The following is a 23,885-nucleotide window of genomic DNA, read 5'->3' on the forward strand; positions in this document are numbered from 1 at the left end:
CGATGTAAAAAAAAAGAAATGCTCTTAATTATTTTTATGTGTTGCTCTCATCCATTAATAGGTTGTATGCTCATGGATTACAGTTTGTATTGAATGCTATGAGTGTAAAAAATGTTGTAAAAAAAAGTTGGTTAAGATCTCAATTTTCCTTTCAAATAAATGACCAGATAATGTGTTGCAAGAGAAAGGAGAAGCTTTCAGTGGTCTCTAGGTGTAGTCATGGGTATTCATCAAACGCTGGGGTATAAATATTCTGAAAGTCAACACTGACGGTGATCAACAGGGTACTATCGTAAATACGGGCAACAATGACTTGGCCTAAACATTCTGACCATTCATTTTCAGAAGAGACAGGCACCCGAGAGACGGCAAACATGGAAGATGTAATCTGTTTGAGGGGCTGAACATGTTGGCATTGTTACACTCAGCCCTTGCTGTGGATGGGAACTAATGTTATCTCCCATGATGCAACACTCCCATTGTGAGGGGCAAAATCCTGTGACCCGATTTGTAACTTGTGCACAGATGTGGCTGCCATGGATACCACTAGACATGGGGTAATTAGTGTGCTTATTACACAGGTGTGATAAGAAGCTAACATCATAGAAACTCCAGTCAACCCAGCTACCTGGCTGGATAGCTTAATCAAGTCTAGAAGGATGTTCTTTTAGAGAGGAGAGGTGTGCAGAGGTGAGCAGATGTGCAATACACAAAATAGCCTGAGAATAAGATGCAGGCCTAGCTATTGTTTGACCAGGTCCAGTTAAGTCAGTAGCATCTCCCTGACAAAGAGCTTGCCTTCAGATACTGAGATACTGTGCCTGGTCCTATGACACTTAATCCTGCAACAGCTTGCTCCACCGTCACCCAACCTCCTGACGTTTGTTTCCCCTTATCCTAGAGACGCTGCCGGCACGCAAAAGACCGGGACTAGGGAAACTGTAGCTTTGATAGGGGAGAGAAAGCGAGAGAGATAGATGCAGAGAGTTCCAGGAACAGGGCAGCGCTTATCACCAGGTTGAAGGGGTTCAGCAAGGGGTTGACAGACTCGGGCGATGCTGCTGCTAGGCTAGCACTGCCTTCTCTAGTGTTCTGCTCTTCCCTCTCTCATTCAGGGCCCAGTGTTTGCTTAGGAGCCAGTAAAAGTGACACCAGCAGCTGTCCAAACAACCCGGTCCGACCCCCAATGGGGGCACCCTGGCCCCCCACCAAGACCCCACATCTCCCCCTCCCCATTTCTACACTGCTCTGTCCTCCCACTGTCCACACTGGGGAAACTAGAGGAGGAGCAGGAGGAGAAGGTAGAGGAGGTTGAGAAAAAGGAGGAGCAGCAGGAGGGGAAAGGAGAAGATGGTGAGGACCACTGTAATGATTTGTGATTATGTCTAATCACTGTGGAAGAATGTGGGGTGATAGGATGTAGTTTAACAAATGGCATACTTTCAGTTTAGCTTACTTCAATTGACCACCAACTGCATCCTACTTACATTTTTGATAAATTGATCAGTGGTACTCCCACTGAACTAGTGCAGAACGGAAACCACTGTATTTAACAGTATCAAGTAACCTAATTTCCCATCTAAATGGGAGCATCCACTGCCATGTAAAAAAATAGGTTGTTGTGACTTGGTGAAGCAGAAAACCTGTAATTGCCTGAGTGATTACACTTAAATGGGCTTCAAACCACTCTCTCACGGCACTACTGTCTGGAAAGACCAGGCCAGCAAATTGTGGCTTATAATTGACCCTTTCTCCCTCCATCCCTTATCCTGTACTGCCTATACCACATTTCCAACAGGTAGGCCTATATTACCTGTGGCTTATGCACAATTTAAACAGTGTATTGAGGCCAATTTTTTAGGCTATTGTGTTTGACATGGCATGTCAGAGTGCTATGTATGTGTGAAGAAATATCCTCTCCGGGAGGCTGCAGCAGAACTCACCAGAGCAGGCATCATGAGGTCAGCCAGGTACACGAAGGCCGCTCCCAGGGCGAAGCCCACCGCCACGGGGACAAAAGCAAACGAGCCGTACTTCCCCGAATCCTCCGCCATGTCTATGGCCGGAGCCAGCAACGACCAATAGGACGCCGCCAACATCACCTGAGGGAGAAGCAAAAAGGAAGTCACAGTTAGTGGGAATTATTATCTGCTGTGTTCAGTGAGTCAGCCTTCAACTCCGAGTGTGGACGTTCAGTTGGCGTCAAAACACCCCAGTGTTCACCAAAACAGAAAGACGATAGAAAAAGTCCTCGGAGGTTCTCACTCTTTTGGAACGGGGATGTTGTGGAATGATAAAGGTGACCGCATTCCCTCAGAAACATTTGGAATGAGGGCATGAATTGAATGCAGTAACACAAATAACGAAAGGGGGCAGAGGGCAAAAAATAAACAACGCCTTCAAAATTGAAAAAAGGCCTGAAGAAATCTTGCTAAAGAGATAAGACTCTCCAAGTCTGCAACTGTGACTCAGTGGACAGTTTCCTTTGAGGTGTGAATTTTGAGTGGACAGTAACTGGAAGGGAAGCACAATTCTCCTAGACTTCGTCACTGGAGATGTCTCAGTTTACCATGGAAGATTTGATTTCACACACACACCCAGCCAATAGTCATCTGGAATACGTCACACACACACACACACACACCTATATGCCTTGGCACTTTCCACAGTACACAGGGGTGGATGATTGAATAATGCATACACGTCTGGGGTTTCGGCCCTCGCTCCTCCTGAGCCATCGGGGAGTGTGAGTGTGTACACCGTACTGTTCAGTTCAAAGGGAACCTCCACAAAAGCCACCAGCCTCAGAGCATCCAACACACTACTTCCCAATAGCTTGATCAAAGACTCATTAATTCAACCTTCCACAAGGGCACAGCAGAGGAATAATGAGAAGCAAAGTCCACAGAGAGGAGTGTGTGTTGAGTTTCGGTCTCACCGATGGCCTTATCCCAGCTCCTCTGGGAACAAGAAATAATAGCATTGGATAGCACCCATGGCAAAAACAGGATTGGTCACCAGCCGACTCACTTCAGGCAACGGATTAAGACCTAATTCGGAGTCATCGATACGACTTGTTTGTTCATAGTGCCACCGGTACCGGCAGTGGGCTCAAATAATGTCCCTATTTAAAGACTGTTCGCAGGCAAGGACATTGCAGTGGTCCTATAAAAACACACATCCCATCATGCACTTCTCTGCCTAATGAGGTGAGGCTTATAGGTCGATTAGAGGTTTGTGATCATGTTAATTACCCTCAAACTGGAACAATTATCATGTACATACTAAAACACACGACACAGCTGCACTAGTGAGAAAAGGCAAAGCAATCCCTTGTATGGAGCTCACTAATGTTCTGACTGCACATGTACAATATGGTGAAGGCTGACAAACAACCATGGTATGATTCATATCATCTGACTTCATGCACCCCACTAGCTGCTACCAAAATAACTCAACACTTAGTATTGTCATTCCATGCGCATTGCCCTTCGTACGCATTTAGACAGTGAAGCTACCATTGTACCATGTGTCGCTTTACTCCAGCATTTTTGAATGAGATCAATGTTTCATATGAAGCGACAGTTTAGAATGTCACTTTTTATTTTAGGGTATTTCATACATTAATTTTTTACCGTTTAGAAATGTACTTTAAATATCTAGTCCCCCTCATTTTGGGGCGGCAGGTAGCCTAGTGGTTAGAGCGTTGGGCCAGTAATCGAAAGGTTGCTGGATCGAATCCCAGAGGTGGCAAGGTAAAAATCTGTCGTTCTGCCCCTGAACAAGACAGTTAACCCATTATTCCCCAGTAGGCAGTCATTGTAAATAAGAATTTGTTCTTAACTGACTTTCCTAGTTAAATAAAAAGGTATAAAAAAATATATATATAATGTCATTAGTATTTGGACAATATTCAAGTCATCCAAAGTGGGAGGTATTTGATCCCATATTCCTAACACCCAATGACTACATCAAGCTAGTGACTACACACTAGCTGGATGCATTTGCGGAGGGGGATATTTTAAGATAGTTTTTGAAGAGGTAGTGTTTCAGGTGCATTCGGAAGATGGGCAGGGACTTTGCTATTCTATCTTCAGGGCGAAGCTGGTTCCACCATTTGGGTGGCAGGACTGAGAAGAGCTTGATCTGGACTGAGTGGGAGGTTCAAGAGACCAGAAGGTGGCAGAACGGAGTGCTCGGGTTGGGGTGTAGGGATTGAGCAAAGCCTGAAGGTAGGGAGGGGCAGTTCCTCTTGCTGTTCTGTAGGTAATCACCATTGGCTTGTAGTGGATGCGAGCTTCGACTGGAAGTCAGTGTGCGGAGGAGCGTGGTGACATGGGAGAACTTGGGAAGGTTGGACACCAGGCAGGCTGCAGAGTTCTGGATAAGTTGCAGTGGTTTGATGGCACAAGCGGGGAGCCCAGCCAAAAGGGAGTTGCAGTAGTCTAGACAGGAGAAGACAAGTGCCTGGATGAGGACGTGCGCCACTTCCTGTGTGAGGTAGAGTCGTACTCTACGGATGTTGTAGAGCATGAACCTCATTACTTTGATGTTGCAGAGAACGACAGGGTGTTGTCCAGGGTCACGCCAAGATTCTTTGCACTCTGGGAGGGCGACACTGTGGAGTTGTCAAACTTGATGAAGAGGTTTTTGAGCGGGCAGGCCATCACCGGGATGAAGAGCATCTCTGTCTTGTCGATGTTGAGCTTGAGGTGGTGGGTCGACATCCAAACTGAGATATCTTAACTAACAAAAAAAGTGGCCACATCTCTCACAATCAGATCAAAAATTTAATTACGGATAATTATAAGGGAGCAGGAGAATTTTAAAATTGGCTACAATAATTACAAGGACTTTTCAAGCACCAAATTGAGGATTTTCAAGCAAGGCTATTCCAGTACTCGAAATTCAAGTTGAAGTAGGCTACTTCAAGCCCCTTGTATTGTTTAAAACTGCAGGACTAACATGTAAAACAAAATGTATGTTATTTCATTACTAGATCATGTTGTGATTATGCCCACTAGGCTATGTATGCTGAACAAAAATATAAACACAACATACAAAGATTTCCTTATATGAACTGTAACTAAATCAGTCAATTTAAATAAATAAATTAGGCCCTAATATATGGATTTCGCATAGAGTTGATCAGGCTGCTGATTGTGGCCTCTGGAATGTTGTCCCACTCTTCTTCAATGGCTGTGCGAAGTTGCTGAATATTGGCGGGAACTGGAACACGCGGTCGTACACCTCGATCCAGAGAATCTCAAAACATGCTTAATGGGTGATGTGTGCTGAGTATGCAGGCCATGGAAGAACTGGGACGGTTTCAGCTTCTAGGAATTCTGTACAGATCCTTACAACATGCGGCCGTGCATTATCATGCTGAAACGAGACGGCGGCTGATAAATGGCACGACAATGGGCCTCAGGATCTCGTCCCGGTATCTCTGTGCATACAAATTGCCATCGATAAAATGCAATTGTGTTCGTTGTCCGTAGCTTATGCCAGCCCATTCCATAACCCCACCACCACGGGGTACTCTGTTCACAACGTTGACATCAAATCCAATCGTATTAGCCCCATGCGCCGAATACAACCTAACATTTAAGTGTTTATTTACAAGCCCCTAACCAACAATGAGTTTTAAAAAATATGAATAAGAAATAAAAGTAACAAGTAGTTGAAGAGGAGCAGTAAAATAACAATAGCGAGACTATATACACAGGGGGGGTAACGGTCAATGTGCGGGGGCACCGGTTAGTCGAGGTAGAGTTATTAAAGTGACTATGCAGAGTATCAGCGGCGTAAAAGGGGTGGGTGGAAATGCCATTTAGTCTGGGTAGCCATTTAATTACATCTTCAGGAGTTATGGCTTGGGGTAGAGGCTGTTCAGAAGTCTCTTGGACCTAGACTCGGCACTCCAGTACCACTTGCCGTGCGGTAGCAGAGAGAACAGTCAATTGACCATTTTTAGGGCCTTCCTTTGACACCACCTGGTATAGAGGTCCTATATGGCAGGAAGTTTGGCCCCAATAGTGTACTGGGCCGGACGCACTACCCTCTGTAATGCCTTGCGGTCGGAGGCCGAGCAGTTGCAATACCAGGCAGTGATGCAATGCTCTCAATGGTGGAGCTGTCGAACCTTTTGAGGATCTGAGGACCCATGCCAAATCATTTCAGTCTCCTGAGGGGGAATAGGTTTTGTAGTGTCCTCTTCACAACCTTCTTGGTGTGCTTGGACCATGTTAGTTTGCTGGTGATATGGACACCAAGGAACTTGAAGCTCTCAACCTGCTCCACTACAGCCCGGTCGATGAGAATGGGGGCGTGTTCGGTCCTCCTTTTCCTGAGGTCCACAATCATCTCCTTTGTCTTGATCATGTTGAGGGAGAGGTTGTTGTCCTGGTACCACATGGCCAGGTCTCTGACCTCCTCCCTATAGGCTGTTGGTGATCAGGCCTACAACGGTTGTGTTGGTAGTTTATGATGCAGTGCATCTTCTCATCTACTGTACCAGATCTATAGATCCAAGATTCTTACAAGGTTCAATGTCTAATTGAACTAATTAATGCATAATATGCGGTAAAAAGGCAACTAACACAGGCATAAATGCAACGACAGAAAAGTAATGTTTTATTTCACACGATTTTTGACAAATCCGTAAAGACACCAACCATAAGAAAGGGTTAAACATGTTTTCAATAAAATCGGGAATTTTCTTGAATATATCTAAACTCTCTTTCAAAGAGAATTCGTAAAAATCCAAATAACTTCACAGATCTTCATTGTAAAGGGTTTAAACACTGTTTCCCATGCTTGTTCAATGAACCATAAACAATTAAAGAACATGCACCTGTGAAGCGGTCGTTAAGACACTAACAGCTTACAGACGGTAGGCAATTAAGGTCACAGTTATGAAAAATTAGGACACTAAAGAGGCCTTTCTATTGACTCTGAAAAACGCCAAAAGAAAGATGACCAGGGTCCCTGCTCATCTGCGTGAATGTGCCTTAGGCATGCTGCAAGGAGGCATGAGGACTGCAGATATGGCCAGGGCAATAAATTGCAATGTCCGTACTGTGAGATGCCTAAGACAGCGCTACAGGGAGACAGGACGTACAGCTGGTGGTTCTCGCAATAGCAAACCACGTGTAACAACACCTGCACATCAAACCTGCGGGACAGGTACAGGATGGCAACAACTGCCCGAGTTACACCAGGAATGCACAATCCCTCCATCAGTGCTCAGACTGTCCGCAATAAGCTGAGAGAGACTGGATTGAGGGCTTGTAGGCCTGTTGTAAGGCAGGTCCTCGCCAGACATCACCGGCAACAACGTCGCCTATGGGCACAAACCCACCGTCTCTGGACAAGACCGGACTAGCAAAAAGTGCCCTTCACTGATGAGTCACGGTTTTGTCACACCAGGGGTGATGGTCGGATTTGCGTTTATCGTCGAAGGAAAGAGCGTTACACCAAGGCCTGTACGCTGGAGCGGGATCGATTTGGAACTGGAGTGTCCGTCGCGGTCTGGGTCAGTGTGTCACAGCATCATCGGACTGAGCTTGTTGTCATTGCAGGCAATCACAACGCTGTGCGTTACAGGGAAGACATTCTCCTCCCTCATGTGGTACCCTTCCTGCAGGCTCATCCTGACATGACCCTCCAGCATGACAATGCCACCAGCCATACCGCTCGTTGGGTGCGCTATTTCCTGCAAGACAGGAATGTCAGTGTTCTGCCATGGCCAACGAAGAGCCCGGATCTCAATCCCATTGAGCACGTCTGGGACCTGTTGGATCGGAGGGTGAGGGCTAGGGCCATTCCCCCCAGAAATGTCCAGGAACTTGCAGGTGCCTTGGTGGAAGAGTGGGGTAACATCTCACAGCAAGAACTGGCAAATCTGGTACAGTAGATGAGGAGGAGATGCACTGCAGTACTTAATGCAGCTGGTGGCAACACCAGATACTGACTGTTACTTTTGATTTTGTCCCCACCTATGTTCAGGGACACATTATATTTATGTTAGTCACATGTCTGTGGAACTTGTTCAGGTTATGTCTCAGTTGTTGAATTTTGTTTTGTTCATAGAAATATTTACACATGTTAAATTTGCTGAAAATAAAACGCAGTTGACAGTGAGGACGATTCTTCTTTTGCTGAGTTTATGTTCCCCACTTATATCTTAATGCAATGATATTTTTAAAAAATGTGCAGATTATTATCAATGACTTATATCAACAGATGTAACAAGTTGTCCAGTGTAGGAAATCCTCACTTGTACACTAGTTTATAGAAAGACCCATAACAGTGTAGATTACTACACTGTAAACTGTAAAAAGCCACAAAAAATACACTTTCAGTGTAACCTAACTGAAACCATAGTTAAGTGTTTGTGGACACCGCCCCCCAAAAAAAATCAAAAGCGATTTTTATTCATCATGGTTTAAAAATTGCAGATTGAGTAAAAAAATACATGTAACAATTATTGGATTAGGAGGACCAAACAACACAGTTCATTACAAAGGGGAAAGAATCTCAAACATAGCCAGCGATAGTATCTGGTCATAACAGGAAGAAAATATTCACTATCTACTGACTCATACTTCCAATAATGGGCTGAAAATAACCCAATGAGTATCAAATAAATAAGATGGCCTTGGTTACATGGCCACAGAGATGACAATAGTGTCTGCACAAAGAGACTCATTTCTGTCGTTTCAATTAACCCACTGTGGCCTCCCCTGAAATCAGCTGCCAATGAACTACCTCTGTGCTCCATCCAGAGAGCACCAACCCCAACCTGAACCCCAGCTAAAAAGGTGTGAGATTGGTTGGTCACACCTTATTTGAATGACAGTCTTCAGTGTTGTATCTAAACCACATGATCTTGGGTGAACTCAACTAGATGAACACTTGTAGACTGTCACACTCAATGCCAACGCTCTTTAACCACCCTAAAGACTTACTGTAATCAGACCTCTCCCTCATATAGAGGTAGTCTAATAACCTAATTTAAGAGTTTGGGCTGTAGGTCATAATTCATCTTATTAACGGGTGTGCAATGTGTTAAAACTTGAACAGGCTGGGGCTCTGAGCTATTGGCTGGGTTTGTCTGACATCTGCATATTTATCCAATTATTAAGCTCGGTTTTTTTCTCCAAATGGAGCCACCAGGTTTAAAGTTAACTTCTGGGAGACAAAAAGCCTTGATTTGTTATTGATGACAGCCATTATTCCATCAACGGCTGGATGCGAGAGGCAAGCTTCAACAGGCAGCTCCGTCAGTCAGTCTGTCTGGGTGAGTGATTAGTTCTTCACAATATGGAGTTGTTTTTTTGTGTTACCCTGACTTCCTTCCTGCTGCATCAATTATTTAGATACCTAGTCTCGCTCTCAGGTTTTGGGGACTGAAAAAGTGAACACTGAGGCTTTTCGTTGACAACTACCATTATCAGCAACAGAGGCTCCACTGGCAATGGCAGAGTAACCTGTAATTATGACTTGCCCAGGCATTTTTCCTCACCCTGGGTGGAGGAAAGAGTGCACATCTCCACAGTATATCTGGAGTCAATTATATAACTCAGATAAGGTTTTAGGGACTGAACCATGAACGCGCTCTTCCTCATTGCCTTTCATCAAAGGGGCTCCACTAACGATGATGACAAAGTCACCTGGTTGAACAAATAGATATTTTCGCAATTATTATTTCAACGTGATATTCTTCTTCACCCTGGGTGGAGGATAAATGGGGTCAATTATATGTATAAATCTGGGGTCAATTGCTCAGTCAGTTACACCACACCTTGTCATGGAGGTCTTGGCAAGAAATAGATGATTGGGTTGGAGTCACCTGTTGCTCAAGGACAGAAAGTAGTCTGATGTGTGTAGCGGCATAAATCAGTCCCCTATTGGTAATATGGCTCTGGTCTCCCTGGGTCGGACATCGGAGGGCTTTTAGCTGCTAATTACAGTGTCTTAGACTTGGTCTGGGGTCCGGAGACTAGGGAGACGTAGGCTGTATTAATTTCCCCCAGGAGATCTCGCAGGCCTTATGGCTTACACAAAAAAAGCCATCAGAGAAATTGAGCTGCGACAGTGGAGTCCTCGAGATTTTGAAGCATGGGTGACCTTCCTGTACGATCCGGAGCCGAGCGTCATTTCTCTCAGCCTAAGGTCTCAACAAGCATCAGGTATCAAGGTGAGAATAATGGATTCTAGTTTCAGAGGTTTGATACACTGATACAGTGTTGCGATGTAGCTATGAAAATAGCCAGTGACAGTGCCTATGATCAAACCTATCACGAAGATATCATTCTCTTTGAACTAACACTTAGTGTTGTATGACTGAGCTGCACATAGCTTGGTTGCCACGTTAATCGCACTTCAGAGGGCATGATACAGTGCCGTGAAAAAGATCTCTACTTTTGCATATTTTGATACTAAATGTTATCAGATCTTCAACCAAAACCTAATATTAGATCAAGGGAGCCTGAGTAAACAAATAACACAACAATTAAACTTTTTACATTTATTTCAGAAACGAAGTTATGCAACACCCAATGCCCCTGTGTGGAAAAGTAATTGCCCCCTTACACTCAATAACTGGTTGTGCCACCATTAGCTGCAATGACTCCAACCAAACGCTTCCTGTAGTTGTTGATTAGTCTCGTGTCGCTGTGGAGGAATTTTGGCCCACTCTTCCATGCAAAACTGCAGTAACTCCACGGCATTTGTGGGTTTTCAAGTCCTGCCACATCATCTCAATTGTGGTTAGGTCTGACTAGACCATTCCAAAACTTCAAATGGTGTTACTTTTTTAGCCATTTTCATGTAGACTTGAGTGTGTGTTTTGGATCGTTGTCTTTCTGCATGATGCATCTGTGCTTCAGCTTACAGACAGATGGCCTGACATTGTCCTGTAGAATTGTCTGACACAGAGCAGAATTCATGGTTCCTATATACATATGGTTGCTGCAGGGACTTCCATTCAGTCACAAGAGCATTAGTGAGGTCGGGCAATGATGTTGGGCGATAAGCCTGGCTCGCAGTCGGCGTTCCAATTCAATTCAAATCATTCCAAAGGTATTCGATGGGGTTGAGGGCAGGGCTCTGAGCATGCCAGTCAAATTCTTCCACACTGATCGACAAAAAATGTCTGTATGGACCTCGCTTGTGTATGGGGACATTGTCATGGTGAAACAGGAAAGGGCCTTTCCCAAACTGTTGCCACAAAGTTGGAAGCACAGAATCGTTTAGAATGTCATTGTATGCTGTAGCGTTAAGATTTCCCTTCACAGGAACTTAGGGGCCTAGCACAAACCATGAATAAAACAGCCCACAGCCCCGAACCATGAAAAACAGCTGCAGTCACCTGGAAATGCATTCCAGGTGACTACCTCATGAAGCTTGTTGAGAGAATGTCAAGAGTGTGCAAAGCTGTCATCAAAGCAAAGGGTGTCTACTTTGAAGAAAATCACATCTAAAGTGTTTAACACTTTTTTGGTTACTACATGATTCCATGTGTGTCATTTCATAGTTTTGATGTCTTCACTATTATTGTACAATGTAGGAAATAGGAAAAATAAAGAAAAACCCTTGAATGGGTAGGTGTTTTTCTCCCTATTTAAGGTCCCACCAATCTCTTGTGATAGAGAAAGAGATATCCTCATTATTTTTGCATTACTATTTTTCCTTTCGTTTTTGAGCACATTTTTTTTTTACCTACTTTTTTTATAACTGCATTGTTGGTTAAGTAAGCATTTCACAGTGAGTTCTACACCTGTTGTATTCGGCGCATGTGACAAACCAAATTAGTTTTTTTCATTTGATGATCACACCTGCAGGTGTGCACTTCCTTATAGCCAATGTCCACCTATCTATCTACCTCGTTCAACATCAATTGAAGAAAGGACATTCAGAATAGAGAAGCTTGCCTGCTGAGCAGTCTCAGTCATGGGTTATTTGAAAATCTGTATGATATGTCAGTGCACATCACATCTCAGGATATTGCACAATTAGGCCTAGCAGTCAGGATTGATCTGGCTTCTGCATGTGGAGAAATCCATTTTTTTCAAAAGCATCCCTTATTTTATGGATACTGGAGGCTTTCCACTCTGTTCCACATCAACTAAAAAAAGGAACAAACTGTGCATAATCCAGAGTTCAAACAGGCTATTCAATCTTGATAGCGTTTATGGACTGTTGTTTACTGAGGCGTGAGGCAGAAGAACCAATGACCTATATCACATTGTCTCTGAATAGGTCAAAGAATCCATTTCTATGCATTTTTTAGGTATGTTCAAGCCGCAAGGACATGGTGTACGATAATGATCATGAAAATTCCATACGCTCTTCGACATACACCGACGATGAGCATTCTTGAAGCAATCGACATTGGTCAACAAACTTCAACAAAAATGTTGAGAACTTTGTTTTGTTTGTTGAACCTAACGAAGCCAATGGGTAATTAAGAAAAGTTACAGTAGTCTTCCTAGAAAAGTTAGAACTTTGTGAACGGTCACGGATGTCTGCCTATCTGGTCCAGTAGTCTGCACATGTCCAAGTCTACAGCTATGCTAATTCGAGTCTGCCGGCATAACTTGGGAGTATCCGTGACCATAATGTATGGGAGTGTGAGATAGGTCTACACAATGAATTTAATTCAGCTCGAAATTCTGACATGTGCAATATCAATATTGCGATTTTCTCCTTTCTTTGACACTCCATTAATACAACAGAAACGAGACTACAGTACCTCCTCCAATGAGATATGCTACACTCCGTTCATTTGCTCTCGACACCCACAGAGGACGCTGACCAATCACATACTGGCCAATCACAAACATCCCCGTTCAGAGCGTGCAGTTAGAGGCTGGTGAGGAGAGAAAGGGCTCTACCTCAGTAAACCTGGGAAACATGAGTGCTGCGAGTGCTAACGAGATCGATTTGGTGCCAAAGTAGAGCGCATCTTCAGTGGTGTGGCAGTTTTTCAGCTACAGGCAAAACTACACTGCTCAAAAAAATAAAAGGGAACACTTAAACAACACAATGTAACTCCAAGTCAATCACACTTCTGTGAAATCAAACTGTCCACTTAGGAAGCAACACTGATTGACAAATTTCACATGCTGTTGTGCAAATGGAATAAACAACAGGTGGAAATTATAGGCAATTAGCAAGACACCCCCAATAAAGGAGTGGTTCTGCAGGTGGTGACCACAGACCACTTCTCAGTTCCTATGCTTCCTGGTTGATGTTTTGGTCACTTTTGAATGCTGGCGGTGCATTCACTCTAGTGGTAGCATGAGACGGAGTCTACAACCCACACAAGTGGCTCAGGTAGTGCAGCTCATCCAGGATGGCACATCAATGCGAGCTGTGGCAAGAAGGTTTGCTGTGTCTGTCAGCGTAGTGTCCAGAGCATGGAGGAGCTACCAGGAGACAGGCCAGTACATCAGGAGATGTGGAGGAGGCTGTAGGAGGGCAACAACCCAGCAGCAGGACTGCTACCTCCGCCTTTGTGCAAGGAGGAGCAGGAGGAGCACTGCCAGAGCCCTGCAAAATGACCTCCAGCAGGCCACAAATGTGCATGTCTGCTCAAACGGTCAGAAACAGACTCCATGAGGGTGGTATGAGGGCCCGACGTCCACAGGTGGGGGTTGTGCTTACAGCCCAACACCGTGCAGGACGTATGGCATTTGCCAGAGAACACCAAGATTGGCAAATTCGCCACTGGTGCCCTGTGCTCTTCACAGATGAAAGCAGGTTCACACTGAGCACATGTGACAGACGTGACAGAGTCTGGAGACGCCGTGGAGAACGTCCTGCTGCCTGCAACATCCTCCAGCATGACTGGTTTGGCGGTGGGTCAGTCATGGTGTGGGGTGGCATTTCTTTGGGGGGCCGCACAGCCCTCCATGTGCTCGCCAGAGGTAGCCTGACTGCCATTAGGTACCGAGATGAGATCCTCAGACCCCTTGTGAGACCATATGCTGGTGCGGTTGGTCCTGGGTTCCTCCTAATGCAAGACAATGCTAGACCTCATGTGGCTGGAGTGTGTCAGCAGTTCCTGCAAGAGGAAGGCATAGATGCTATGGACTGGCCCGCCCGTTCCCCAGACCTGAATCCAAATGATCACATCGGGGACATCATGTCTCGCTCCATCCACCAACGCCACAGACTGTCCAGGAGTTGGCGGATGCTTTAGTCCAGGTCTGGGAGGAGATCCCTCAGGAGACCATCCGCCACCTCATCAGGAGCATGCCCAGGCGTTGTAGGGAGGTCATACAGGCACGTGGAGGTCACACACACACACACACACACACACACACACACACTACTGAGCCTCATTTTGACTTGTTTTAAGGACATTAAATCAAAGTTGGATCAGCCTGTAGTGTGGTTTTCCACTTTAATTTTGAGTGTGATTCCAAATCCAGACCTCCATGGGTTGATAAATTTGATTTCCATTGATCATTTGTGTGATTGTTGTCAGCACATTCAACTATGTAAAGAAAAAAGTATTTAATAAGAATATTTAATTCATTCAGATCTAGGATGTGTTATTTTAGTGTTCCCCTAGTTTTTTTTAGCAGTGTATGTCAACCAAATGCAAGTGCTGTGCAAAAAGTGCCTCGTGGAGACAAGTATATTGAATAATTTGAAGAAGAACCATCCCACACTTTATGACGATTGCATGGGGAGGGACGGACGGACGGACGGACAGCACCAAAGCCACTCAGCCACCCATCTTAAACAGGAATGTCATTTTGCGTCGTCAAAAGAATATCATCTCGCAGTCACATAGGTGATAGCCAAAGACATGATTCCTATTTACACAAGTCAGCAAAGACGGCTTCAGCAAGATGATAGACACGCGGAACAGGATATGCAAGATTCCATCTCGCACATATTTCTCCAAAGTCACCATCCCAACACTGTATAACAAAATGAAGGGAAAAGTTAACAGAGCGTGTTGATTATCAGACCTTGGGTAGAACAGGCGAGCCCTACAGTACAGTAGTTTGACAATACACTTTATTGATGAGGAGTTTCAACTGAAAGGTTGGTGCTTGCAAACATCACAGGCTACTTCCCCGGAGAACACACGGGAGAAAACGTCACTCTGGGGTTGAGAGAAGCTTTAGCCCCCTGGGACCTGAATGAGGAGCAGCACGTGTGCATAACGATAACGGAACAAACGTGGAAAAAGCCATCGAATTGAACGACTAGCCAGACTCCAATGTTTTGTACACAGACTGCACCTGCATCAGTAGGCTACATGTTACATGTTAAGGCCATGTAAATGATTGAACCTACACAACACAAACATAAGCTTCTTATTCCATCTGAATGAGTAAGTGCTGCGCTTATAGCACATTATATTTTGATGATCATGCTAAACATTTCTGTTTGTTATGTAGGTTTAATAATCCTATCTATATGTCTAACAATGGTAGAAACGATTTGTTTCATTTGGTTTTGCGTTCAGTTAGCACAGTATGTATCAATTCATATGAACTCATTTTAGTCACCCTGACACTTGTTTTTACCATTTCTGATGGAGTTACCAAGTTTTCACCTCAGTGTAACCCTGCAATTAATTGACCATGTTCTACCTTTGTTGGCTAGTTAATACACTATAATGGCAAAGGTATATTCACAGTCGACCTAAATCAAACCAGGGTCGTGTGCAGTCACTGTAGTGAAGGATCTTCCCATAGACACCACAAACTGAGCTTTGAATAGTTTATCCCTGCTTCCCTATAAAACATAATGTTTGTTTATCTGTACAAGTAACACAAATCTGAAAACGTCGCTGTTTCAAACACAATGGGTAACAGTCTTTGTCGGAGCCTAAAAAGGTCCAAGGACAATAAGCAGCCAATTTCAGAAAGTCCGTCTAGAACTCACGGAAGTTGGAACTGATAAGGAACGAGACATGATTCATCTTTAGCACAAAAAAAATATTGCTGTTTTATTCCCCATTTCATTTATTTCTATATATTTGGATTAATTACAAGGTGTTGAAGAAGATTAACATATCCTGCTCTTATCAGAATGTAATTCTCCTTCGCATGTGCTGGAATAACCACATTCCTCAATACTATGCATGTTCCTTGACTGCATTCTTTCTCCCACACTAGGCTTTGTATGCACCCAGTCATATCCACTGGAGTAAAAAGCAAACGCATTGTAAGAATATCCGTCAAACAACAATCCAATCATGCGAAGTCAGTGCGAAATTCATTCATTTCAAATTCAATTTTGCACCCAGTGGACCGTTACAATATCGCCTACTGTATCACGTCAGGTCATCAATGAATCAATTTCAACCTCGGTTCTTTCTTTAGTGCCGTTCACTCTTTCCTACAGATGTCCTCTCTTAATTTGACCAGTTTCTCACAGCAGGAAAATAATCCTGCAGCAACAGGACATGTGAATTATTATGTGGATTACAATTAAGGGACATTTTTGGATGGGTTGATGCCATTTTCGTTAGGGAAAATACAGTCTGAAATGTTATAGTAGAAATTATAATCTTTAGAAGCCTATTTAAACCTCGGAGCCACTACACGTTTGAATTTCCTACAGCGCAGGAAAATTCTCTGCAACAAAAGTGTGATCAAATTAAAAGAACTCTTTCCCATCTCATTCTGTTATTCTAGATGTTTCTTCTAGACAGGAACGTGTGTTTCTATAGACAGCTCCCTCCTAGGTCTAATGCAGATGCCTCAGAAGCCATATTTCTCCTGAGAGAAGCAAAGGGAATGCCATGCATGACACCTGAATAAATAAAGGAACCTGGCGAACTGCTTACCTGAAACTAATCTCTCCCTCTCCATATGTAGTGTTTGTGGACACATACATGACATTTACAAAATGCTAACTGACTCCGTGCCAAATTAGGTGGACGCCAGAAAGATGCAAATTGAATGTTGATGCACATACTTATCTGCAGTCTCCCTCGTACGTTTTCTCTATTCATAGCTAGGGACATTGTTACAGTAGCGGTCACCTCTCTGGTATAGCCTAGTATCTATTTGTGACTCACCTACTTCTGACAATCCTTTCTACTATCTTTGAGGTCTGCTTTCATGAATCCTGATCCCCTCATGTCCCTGAGGGAGAGCTCACCTTTCCCCCATCCAGATTCCCTCATCTCCCTGAGGGAGAGCTCTCCATTGTACTCAGGAGGTCTTTGTCTCAGATCAATAGTCCCTTTAAAATTCCTCTCCACCCTTAGGCAGTCACGACTCCACACTCACCACCGACTGACTGCACACACCAGCATCTCTTAAATGAGCATCTGTAGGATAAGCATCTCTCTCTCCTTTACACACACACACGCTTGCTAAATGAGCCTCTAAAATAACGAGGAAATGCAACCACTCCAAAGAAGGCGACATAAACACAGTGGTGTTCTACTGTAAACTTTCTACAGATGCTTGTCTGAATACAGCCCTTTGGGTTGTGTCTAGTCTGCGGTTTATTTGTTATGACTGAAGAGACCAGTGGGACTAGTAACAGAACCGCACTTCCTTCAACCCGCTCTCCTCCCATAGGGACCCACTCCAGAGTAAAACACAGCATATGACTTTGTTTGCCAAGACTAGCTAAATGTCTATGCCACGGTCCAAGATGCAAGACTTTACAGCCAAATGTAAAAGCTGGGAAGAGCAGCAGTAAAGATGAAGAAAGCAGAGAGGAATGGTACTGAACCCCTCAGCAAAAAAACTATTCCCAGCGCATTTCAGGGACTGCGTGAGCTACCTGTGAGCATCAGAATACAAAGTGAGTGAGGCAGTGGAGGAGCAGATGTCTACAGACTTTAATGAACAGACCCCCACTGCCTGTGAGAAGGTCACCATGAGGAGGAGTGACGAATGAGAGCGGCAGGTAGAAGCAGCTCTCGGCCTTGCCTCAGCATAGGGCAGGACTGGAGGATTGTATTTGCATTTTGCCTTGCAATGTTATTACTAAATTCCCTTCCAGACCAGACACTCCTCAGTCACCACAAGCAGACTGTTACATTCTACTCTGATAGTACTGAGGAGTCAAAAATAGTCCTAAAGAGAAAAGTCCTAAAGTTAACCAGCACAAGGAAAAGTAGCTGGTACACAAACATACTCAAAGTTTGCAGCTTATTTTCAGGTATTTTTCTATACTCCGTGTAGGCTAATAGTTTAATTCATGTTCACAGTGATCAATCAACTGCTCCTTACATCCTCCCTAAAAACAGCTCAGATCTAGACCATAGTTGGGCCCAGAAATAAAGCGAAGCCAGTTCAGACCGGAAACCTGAGTGTTTGATATCATCAGCTGATATTGGGGCGGCAGGTAGTCTAGCGGTTAGAGCGTCGGGCCACTACCCAAAAGGTTGCTAAGTTCGAATCCCCAAGCTGACAGGATAAAAAAAAATCTGTCGTTCTGCCCCCGAACAATGCAGTTAACCCACTGTTCCTAGGCCGTCATTGTAAATAAGAATGTTTTTAACTGACTAGTTAAATAAAGGTTCAATAAAAAAATATGTAGCTATGATGTGCTCACTCCCTAAAGTTTATGGTAATGATTTAGGTTTGATATGGCAGTGAGCTACCCTGAAGCTGCAGAGCCTAAAGTCAAGACTTAATGTATTGTCATGTAAAAAATGGTTCAACTGTAGTGTTTTCTGTCAGAACTCCTCACAGTGAAAATATTTCATGCAGGCATCAGAATGATGTAAAAGCATCAACTGCTAAATTAATTTCACTCAGAATTTGAAAATCCAGAACATTAAAAAAAAATTGTACCCATTTGTATGAATTATTTAATAAACTCATACTTTATGATTAGGCCAAGAAAAATGGATTGCTGCTGTGAACTTATGGCAAGTTCAAAAATAAATAAATCTCTCTGAAACCATAGCGGCCACATGGCTCTCTTGATTTCATTTGAATCAAAAAAGTATATTAATGTTACTTAGAAAATACAATTCTTTGGGGAGAGAGAGATACTTTTACTATAAATGTTCATATAATTTCCAGTTTCCCCATGGCACCTACTAAAGGTAGACTTCTTTCAGGGGACCGGAGCCCTAGGACCATGCCTCAGGACTACCTGGCATGATGACTCCTTGCTGTCCCCAGTCCAACTGGCCATGCTTTTGCTCCAGTTTCAACTGTTCTGCCTTGTGGCTATGGAACCCTGACCTGTTCACCGGACGTGCTACCTGTCCCAGACCTGCTGTTTTCAACTCAATGATCGGCTATGAAAAGCCAACTGACATTTACTCCCGAGGTGCTGACCTGTTGCACCCTCGACAACTACTGTTATTATTATTATTATTTGACCATGCTGGTCATTTATGAACATTTGAACATCTTGGCCATGTTCTGTTATAATCTCCACCCGGCACAGCCAGAAGAGGACTGGCCACCCCTCATAGCCTGGTTCCTCTCTAGGTTTCTTCCTAGGTTTTGGCCTTTCTAGGGAGTTTCTCCGAGCCACTGTGCTTCTACACCTGTATTGCTTGCTGTTTGGGGTTTTAGACTGGGTTTCTATACAGCACTTTGAGATATCAGCTGATGTAAGAAGGGCAATATAAATACATTTGATTTAAATTGAATCAGTGTTTGTAGTGGTGGCAACAATACCTTACATAAATATTCTTCTGACATTCTACAAGACATAGGGGAGTATAAATCAGATGCATAATTAAGATCCCGAATCTGAGAGGGCCTCCCGAGTGGCGCAGTGGTCTAAGGCATATACAGTGGGGCAAAAAAGTATTTAGTCAGGCCTGTAATTTTCATCACACTTCAACTATGACAGACAAAATGAGGGGGGGGGGGGGGAATATAAAAAAATAACATTGTAGGATTTTTAATGAATTTATTAGCAAATTATGGTGGAAAATAAGTATTTGGTCACCTACAAACAAGCAAGATTTCTGGCTCTCACAGACCTGTAACAACTTCTTTAAGAGGCTCCTCTGTCCTCCACTCGTTACCTGTATTAATGGCACCTGTTTGAACTTGTTATCAGTATAAAAGACACCTGTCCACAACCTCAAACAGTCACACTCCAAACTCCACTATGGCCAAGACCAAAGAGCTGTCAAAGGACACCAGAAACAACATTTTAGACCTGCACCAGGCTGGGAAGACTGAATCTGCAATAGGTAAGCGGCTTGGTTTGAAGAAATCAACTGTGGGAGCAATTATTAGGAAATGGAAGACATACAAGACCACTGATAATCTCCCTCGATCTGGGGCTCCATGCAAGATCTCACCCCGTGGGGTCAAAATGGTCACAAGAACGGTGAGCAAAAATCCCAGAACCACACGGGGGGACCTAATGAATGACCTGCAGAGAGCTGGGAACAAAGTAACAAAGCCTACCATCAGTAACACACTACGCCGCCAGGGACTCAAATCCTGCAGTGCCAGACGTGTCCCCCTGCTTAAGCCAGTACATGTCCAGGCCCATCTGAAGTTTGCTAGAGAGCATTTGGATGATCCAGAAGAAGATTGGGAGAATGTCATATGGTCAGATGAAACCAAAATATAACATTTTGGTAAAAACTCAACTCGTCGTGTTTGGAGGACAAAGAATGCTGAGTTGCATCCAAATAACACCATACCTACTGTGAAGCATGGGGGTGGAAACATCATGCTTTGGGGCTGTTTTTCTGCAAAGGGACCAGGACGACTGATCCGTGTAAAGGAAAGAATGAATGGGGCCATGTATCGTGAGATTTTGAGTGAAAACCTCCTTCCATCAGCAAGGGCATTGAAGATGAAACGTGGCTGGGTCTTTCAGCATGACAATGATACCAAACACACCGCCCGGGCAACGAAGGAGTGGCTTCGTAAGAAGCATTTCAAGGTCCTGGAGTGGCCTAGCCAGTCTCCAGATCTCAACCCCATAGAAAATCTTTGGAGGGAGTTGAAAGTCCGTGTTGCCCAGCAACAGCCCCAAAACATCACTGCTCTAGAGGAGATCTGCATGGAGGAATGGGCCAAAATACCAGCAACAGTGTGTGAAAACCTTGTGAAGACTTACAGAAAACGTTTAACCTCTGTCATTGCCAACAAGGGGTATATAACAAAGTATTGAGATAAACTTTTGTTATTGACCAAATACTTAATTTTCCACCATAATTTTAAAATTAAAAATCCTACAATGTGATTTTCTGGATTTTTTACTCATTTTGTCTGTCATAGTTGAAGTGTACCTTTGATGAAAATTACAGGCCACTCATCTTTTTAAGTGGGAGAACTTGCACAATTGGTGGCTGACTAAATACTTTTTTGCCCCACTGTAACAACCGGCCAAGATCAGGAGTCCCATAGTGCGGCGCACAATTGTCCCAGTATCGTCCGGGTTAGAGTAGGATTTGGCGGGGGGGGGGGGCTTTACTTTGCTCATCGCGCTCTAGTGACTCCTTGTGGCGGGCCGGGCGCCTGCAGGCTGACCTCAGTCGTCAATTGAACAGTGTTTCCTCCAACACATTGGTGCGGCTGGCTTCTGTGTTAAGCGGGTTGGGTATTAAGAAGCGTGGTTTGACGGGTCATGTTTCGGAGGACGCAGGACTCAACCATCGCCTCGCGAGCACGTTGGGGAGTTGCAGCTGTAGAGCAAGGGGAACTACTACTTCAAGGTCTCAGAGCAAGTGACGTCACTGATTGAAACGCTATTTAGCGCGCACCGCTAACTAAGCTAGCCGTTTCACATCCGTAACACAGCGATGAGACAAATACAACAAACAAAAAATTGTGAATCAGATACCTAACTGTAAGGGAGGCAATGCGTCTGCCAAACTATCCCAGAAAGATAAGACTTCTTCTTCTAAGGCAGTAGGCAATACCTTCGGAAAAGTCTCACCCTTCCTTTAGCTTTGAGGATCTTGTTTGGAAAACAAAGAACGGAGTCTACCAAAACAACTCAAAAGGCTGTCACATCTGACATCTGTTCGTACTCACATGTTGACAGATAGCAGAGAAACCCTGGGCTTGGAAAAAAAGAAAGGACAGGTGTGTGTGTGTGTGTGTTCAAAAACATATTTTCTTACCCCAGCAGCAAAGCCCAGACTTCCATCCAATATCCGCTTCTGAAGAGGAGGGCAGAGAGAAAGGAGGAGTGAAGTCAAACCAAGGGCATCAACAATCCAATGTGATGTTTAGTTCAGAGCAATTCCATGGTCACGGAATTACACTGAGACACTGATTTTTCACTTAAAATGTAAACCAAACAAAAACCATGTGATTTCAAAGTTTAACAAACCATATGACGCTATGCTCAATGACTACTTTTAAGAATTTTAACTAAAAATGTTACTAATACACATTTACAGGAAGAACTGTGCATATATAAAGTTTGGTAACAGAATAAAACTGAGGGATATTTTACTGTAATTCTTTTTACCAAACTTTTAATCTGCAGTCTTTCCAGTAAATGTTTTATAATTGTTTGACTGTGTAAATTGTTCAAAGTAGCCATTGTACTACCGTATGGTTTGTTCAACTTTAAAATCTGTTTTTTTGTTTAATATACATTTTAAATAGAAAAAAAATCTGAGTCGGTGTAATTCCATTGCCATGGAAATGCCCTTCACAAGGACAAAAAAAAAAAAAAGTCTTCAAAGATATTGAACTTTCCATTTCTATGGAACTTGAACTTCTGAAGCCATTCAAATATACTGCAATTGATTTAGTGAAACTAAGGGACATATTAGAGTTCACACCAGGGACATAAACTGAAATTGTCTGCATATAGCAGTGTCACAATACAGTAAAACATCATACAGCGGCAACACACAGAGAAACGTTGTACCAGTTCCTTACCTGTCGGCTGGAGAAGATGAAGACCAGGGCAGCCCCAGCAGCAGTCAGGCCCCAGGTGAACAGAGTTCCCAGCAGGGCCTGGGTCACAGGACTGTAGCCTGGAAGCATGGTGCCAATCTTGGGGACAGAGAGATACACACCGTGGAGTGGAGCCGCACAGGATACTTTAGGTTGTTTTTACGACACAGTCACAGTAGCTAGCTAACTTGACGAATGTAAGGGACATTGTCAGGAAATCCCTGTAATATGAGTGCTCCAAATAACAGATCAGTTTGTAGAACAAAGGCGTGTGTGCTAAATCCTGTTGGTTCAGGAATGTGACAGGGTGGCATGTTTGCAAATTACTGCCCAACCCCACAAGCGTCCTGCTTAGCTGTCTACATAGCTAAATAAACTTGCTTGGCAAGCAAGAAGAGAAACATTTGCTAATGCCTTTCATTGCATTGTTACATCTTTATTTGTTACCAAAATAGCTGTCTCTTTTGGCTCTCAATCTGAAATCAATGTGCGTTGCTAGTATCATCCAAAGAGTTGGCCTAGCAGTATCAGACGACACTGTCAGACAACTTTGCTTTTGTTCGCTGCGCTGGTTGTGTTGCAACGAAACACGTGCTTTACGGCATTACCAAGACACATGCGTTATCCGGGGACAGATTAATATATTCTCATCTTATTTTATGGTTGTAATTCATTAAATCATGTAAAAATACTTACTGTCACTTCTGGCACCGCAAATCGAATGTATTTACTTCCTACTTCCCTGTATACGTATCTGTGACAGGTTGAGGACTGCCCCTCGCAAGATGCCATTGGCTATTCCAGCATTTGGAGGCGTGTATTGTAATTTGATAAGCCAATAAGCCTTCGTTCACAAAGTCACAGCCAGCCACTAACTTTTGACATCAATATTACAAATGGTGTTTTATGAATGTCATGTTAGCTTTTTTCAAACGGATCTTTTCCTGCATAGTATTATTTATTTTATTTTTTTTTGATTTTGCATATCACACTATATAGCTTTTGTCAGGAGGTCATTTTTATTTACAATCTCTC

At 43.7% G+C, this 23,885-nt stretch overlaps 1 protein-coding gene across 2 annotated transcripts in view; it reads right to left on the reverse strand.

Moving 5' to 3' along the window:
* The window catches only part of slc39a11 (solute carrier family 39, member 11), a 127,763-nt gene extending 104,109 nt beyond the window's left edge, over window positions 1-23,654 (reverse strand). For both annotated transcript variants that reach the window (XM_020453529.2, XM_020453528.2), the window contains exons 1-4: window positions 23,547-23,654; window positions 22,833-22,949; window positions 22,061-22,099; window positions 1,944-2,102 (exon numbers count right to left, since the gene is read on the reverse strand). In XM_020453529.2, coding sequence (XP_020309118.2) covers window positions 1,944-2,102; window positions 22,061-22,099; window positions 22,833-22,949; window positions 23,547-23,642 — 411 coding nt within the window. In that variant the 5' untranslated portion in view covers window positions 23,643-23,654. The remainder of the gene's footprint in view (window positions 1-1,943; window positions 2,103-22,060; window positions 22,100-22,832; window positions 22,950-23,546) is intronic.
* Between the last annotated feature and the right edge of the window lie 231 nt (window positions 23,655-23,885).

Source organism: Oncorhynchus kisutch, linkage group LG20 (assembly GCF_002021735.2).
Source record: "Oncorhynchus kisutch isolate 150728-3 linkage group LG20, Okis_V2, whole genome shotgun sequence".
NCBI classification, from domain to species: domain Eukaryota; kingdom Metazoa; phylum Chordata; class Actinopteri; order Salmoniformes; family Salmonidae; genus Oncorhynchus; species Oncorhynchus kisutch.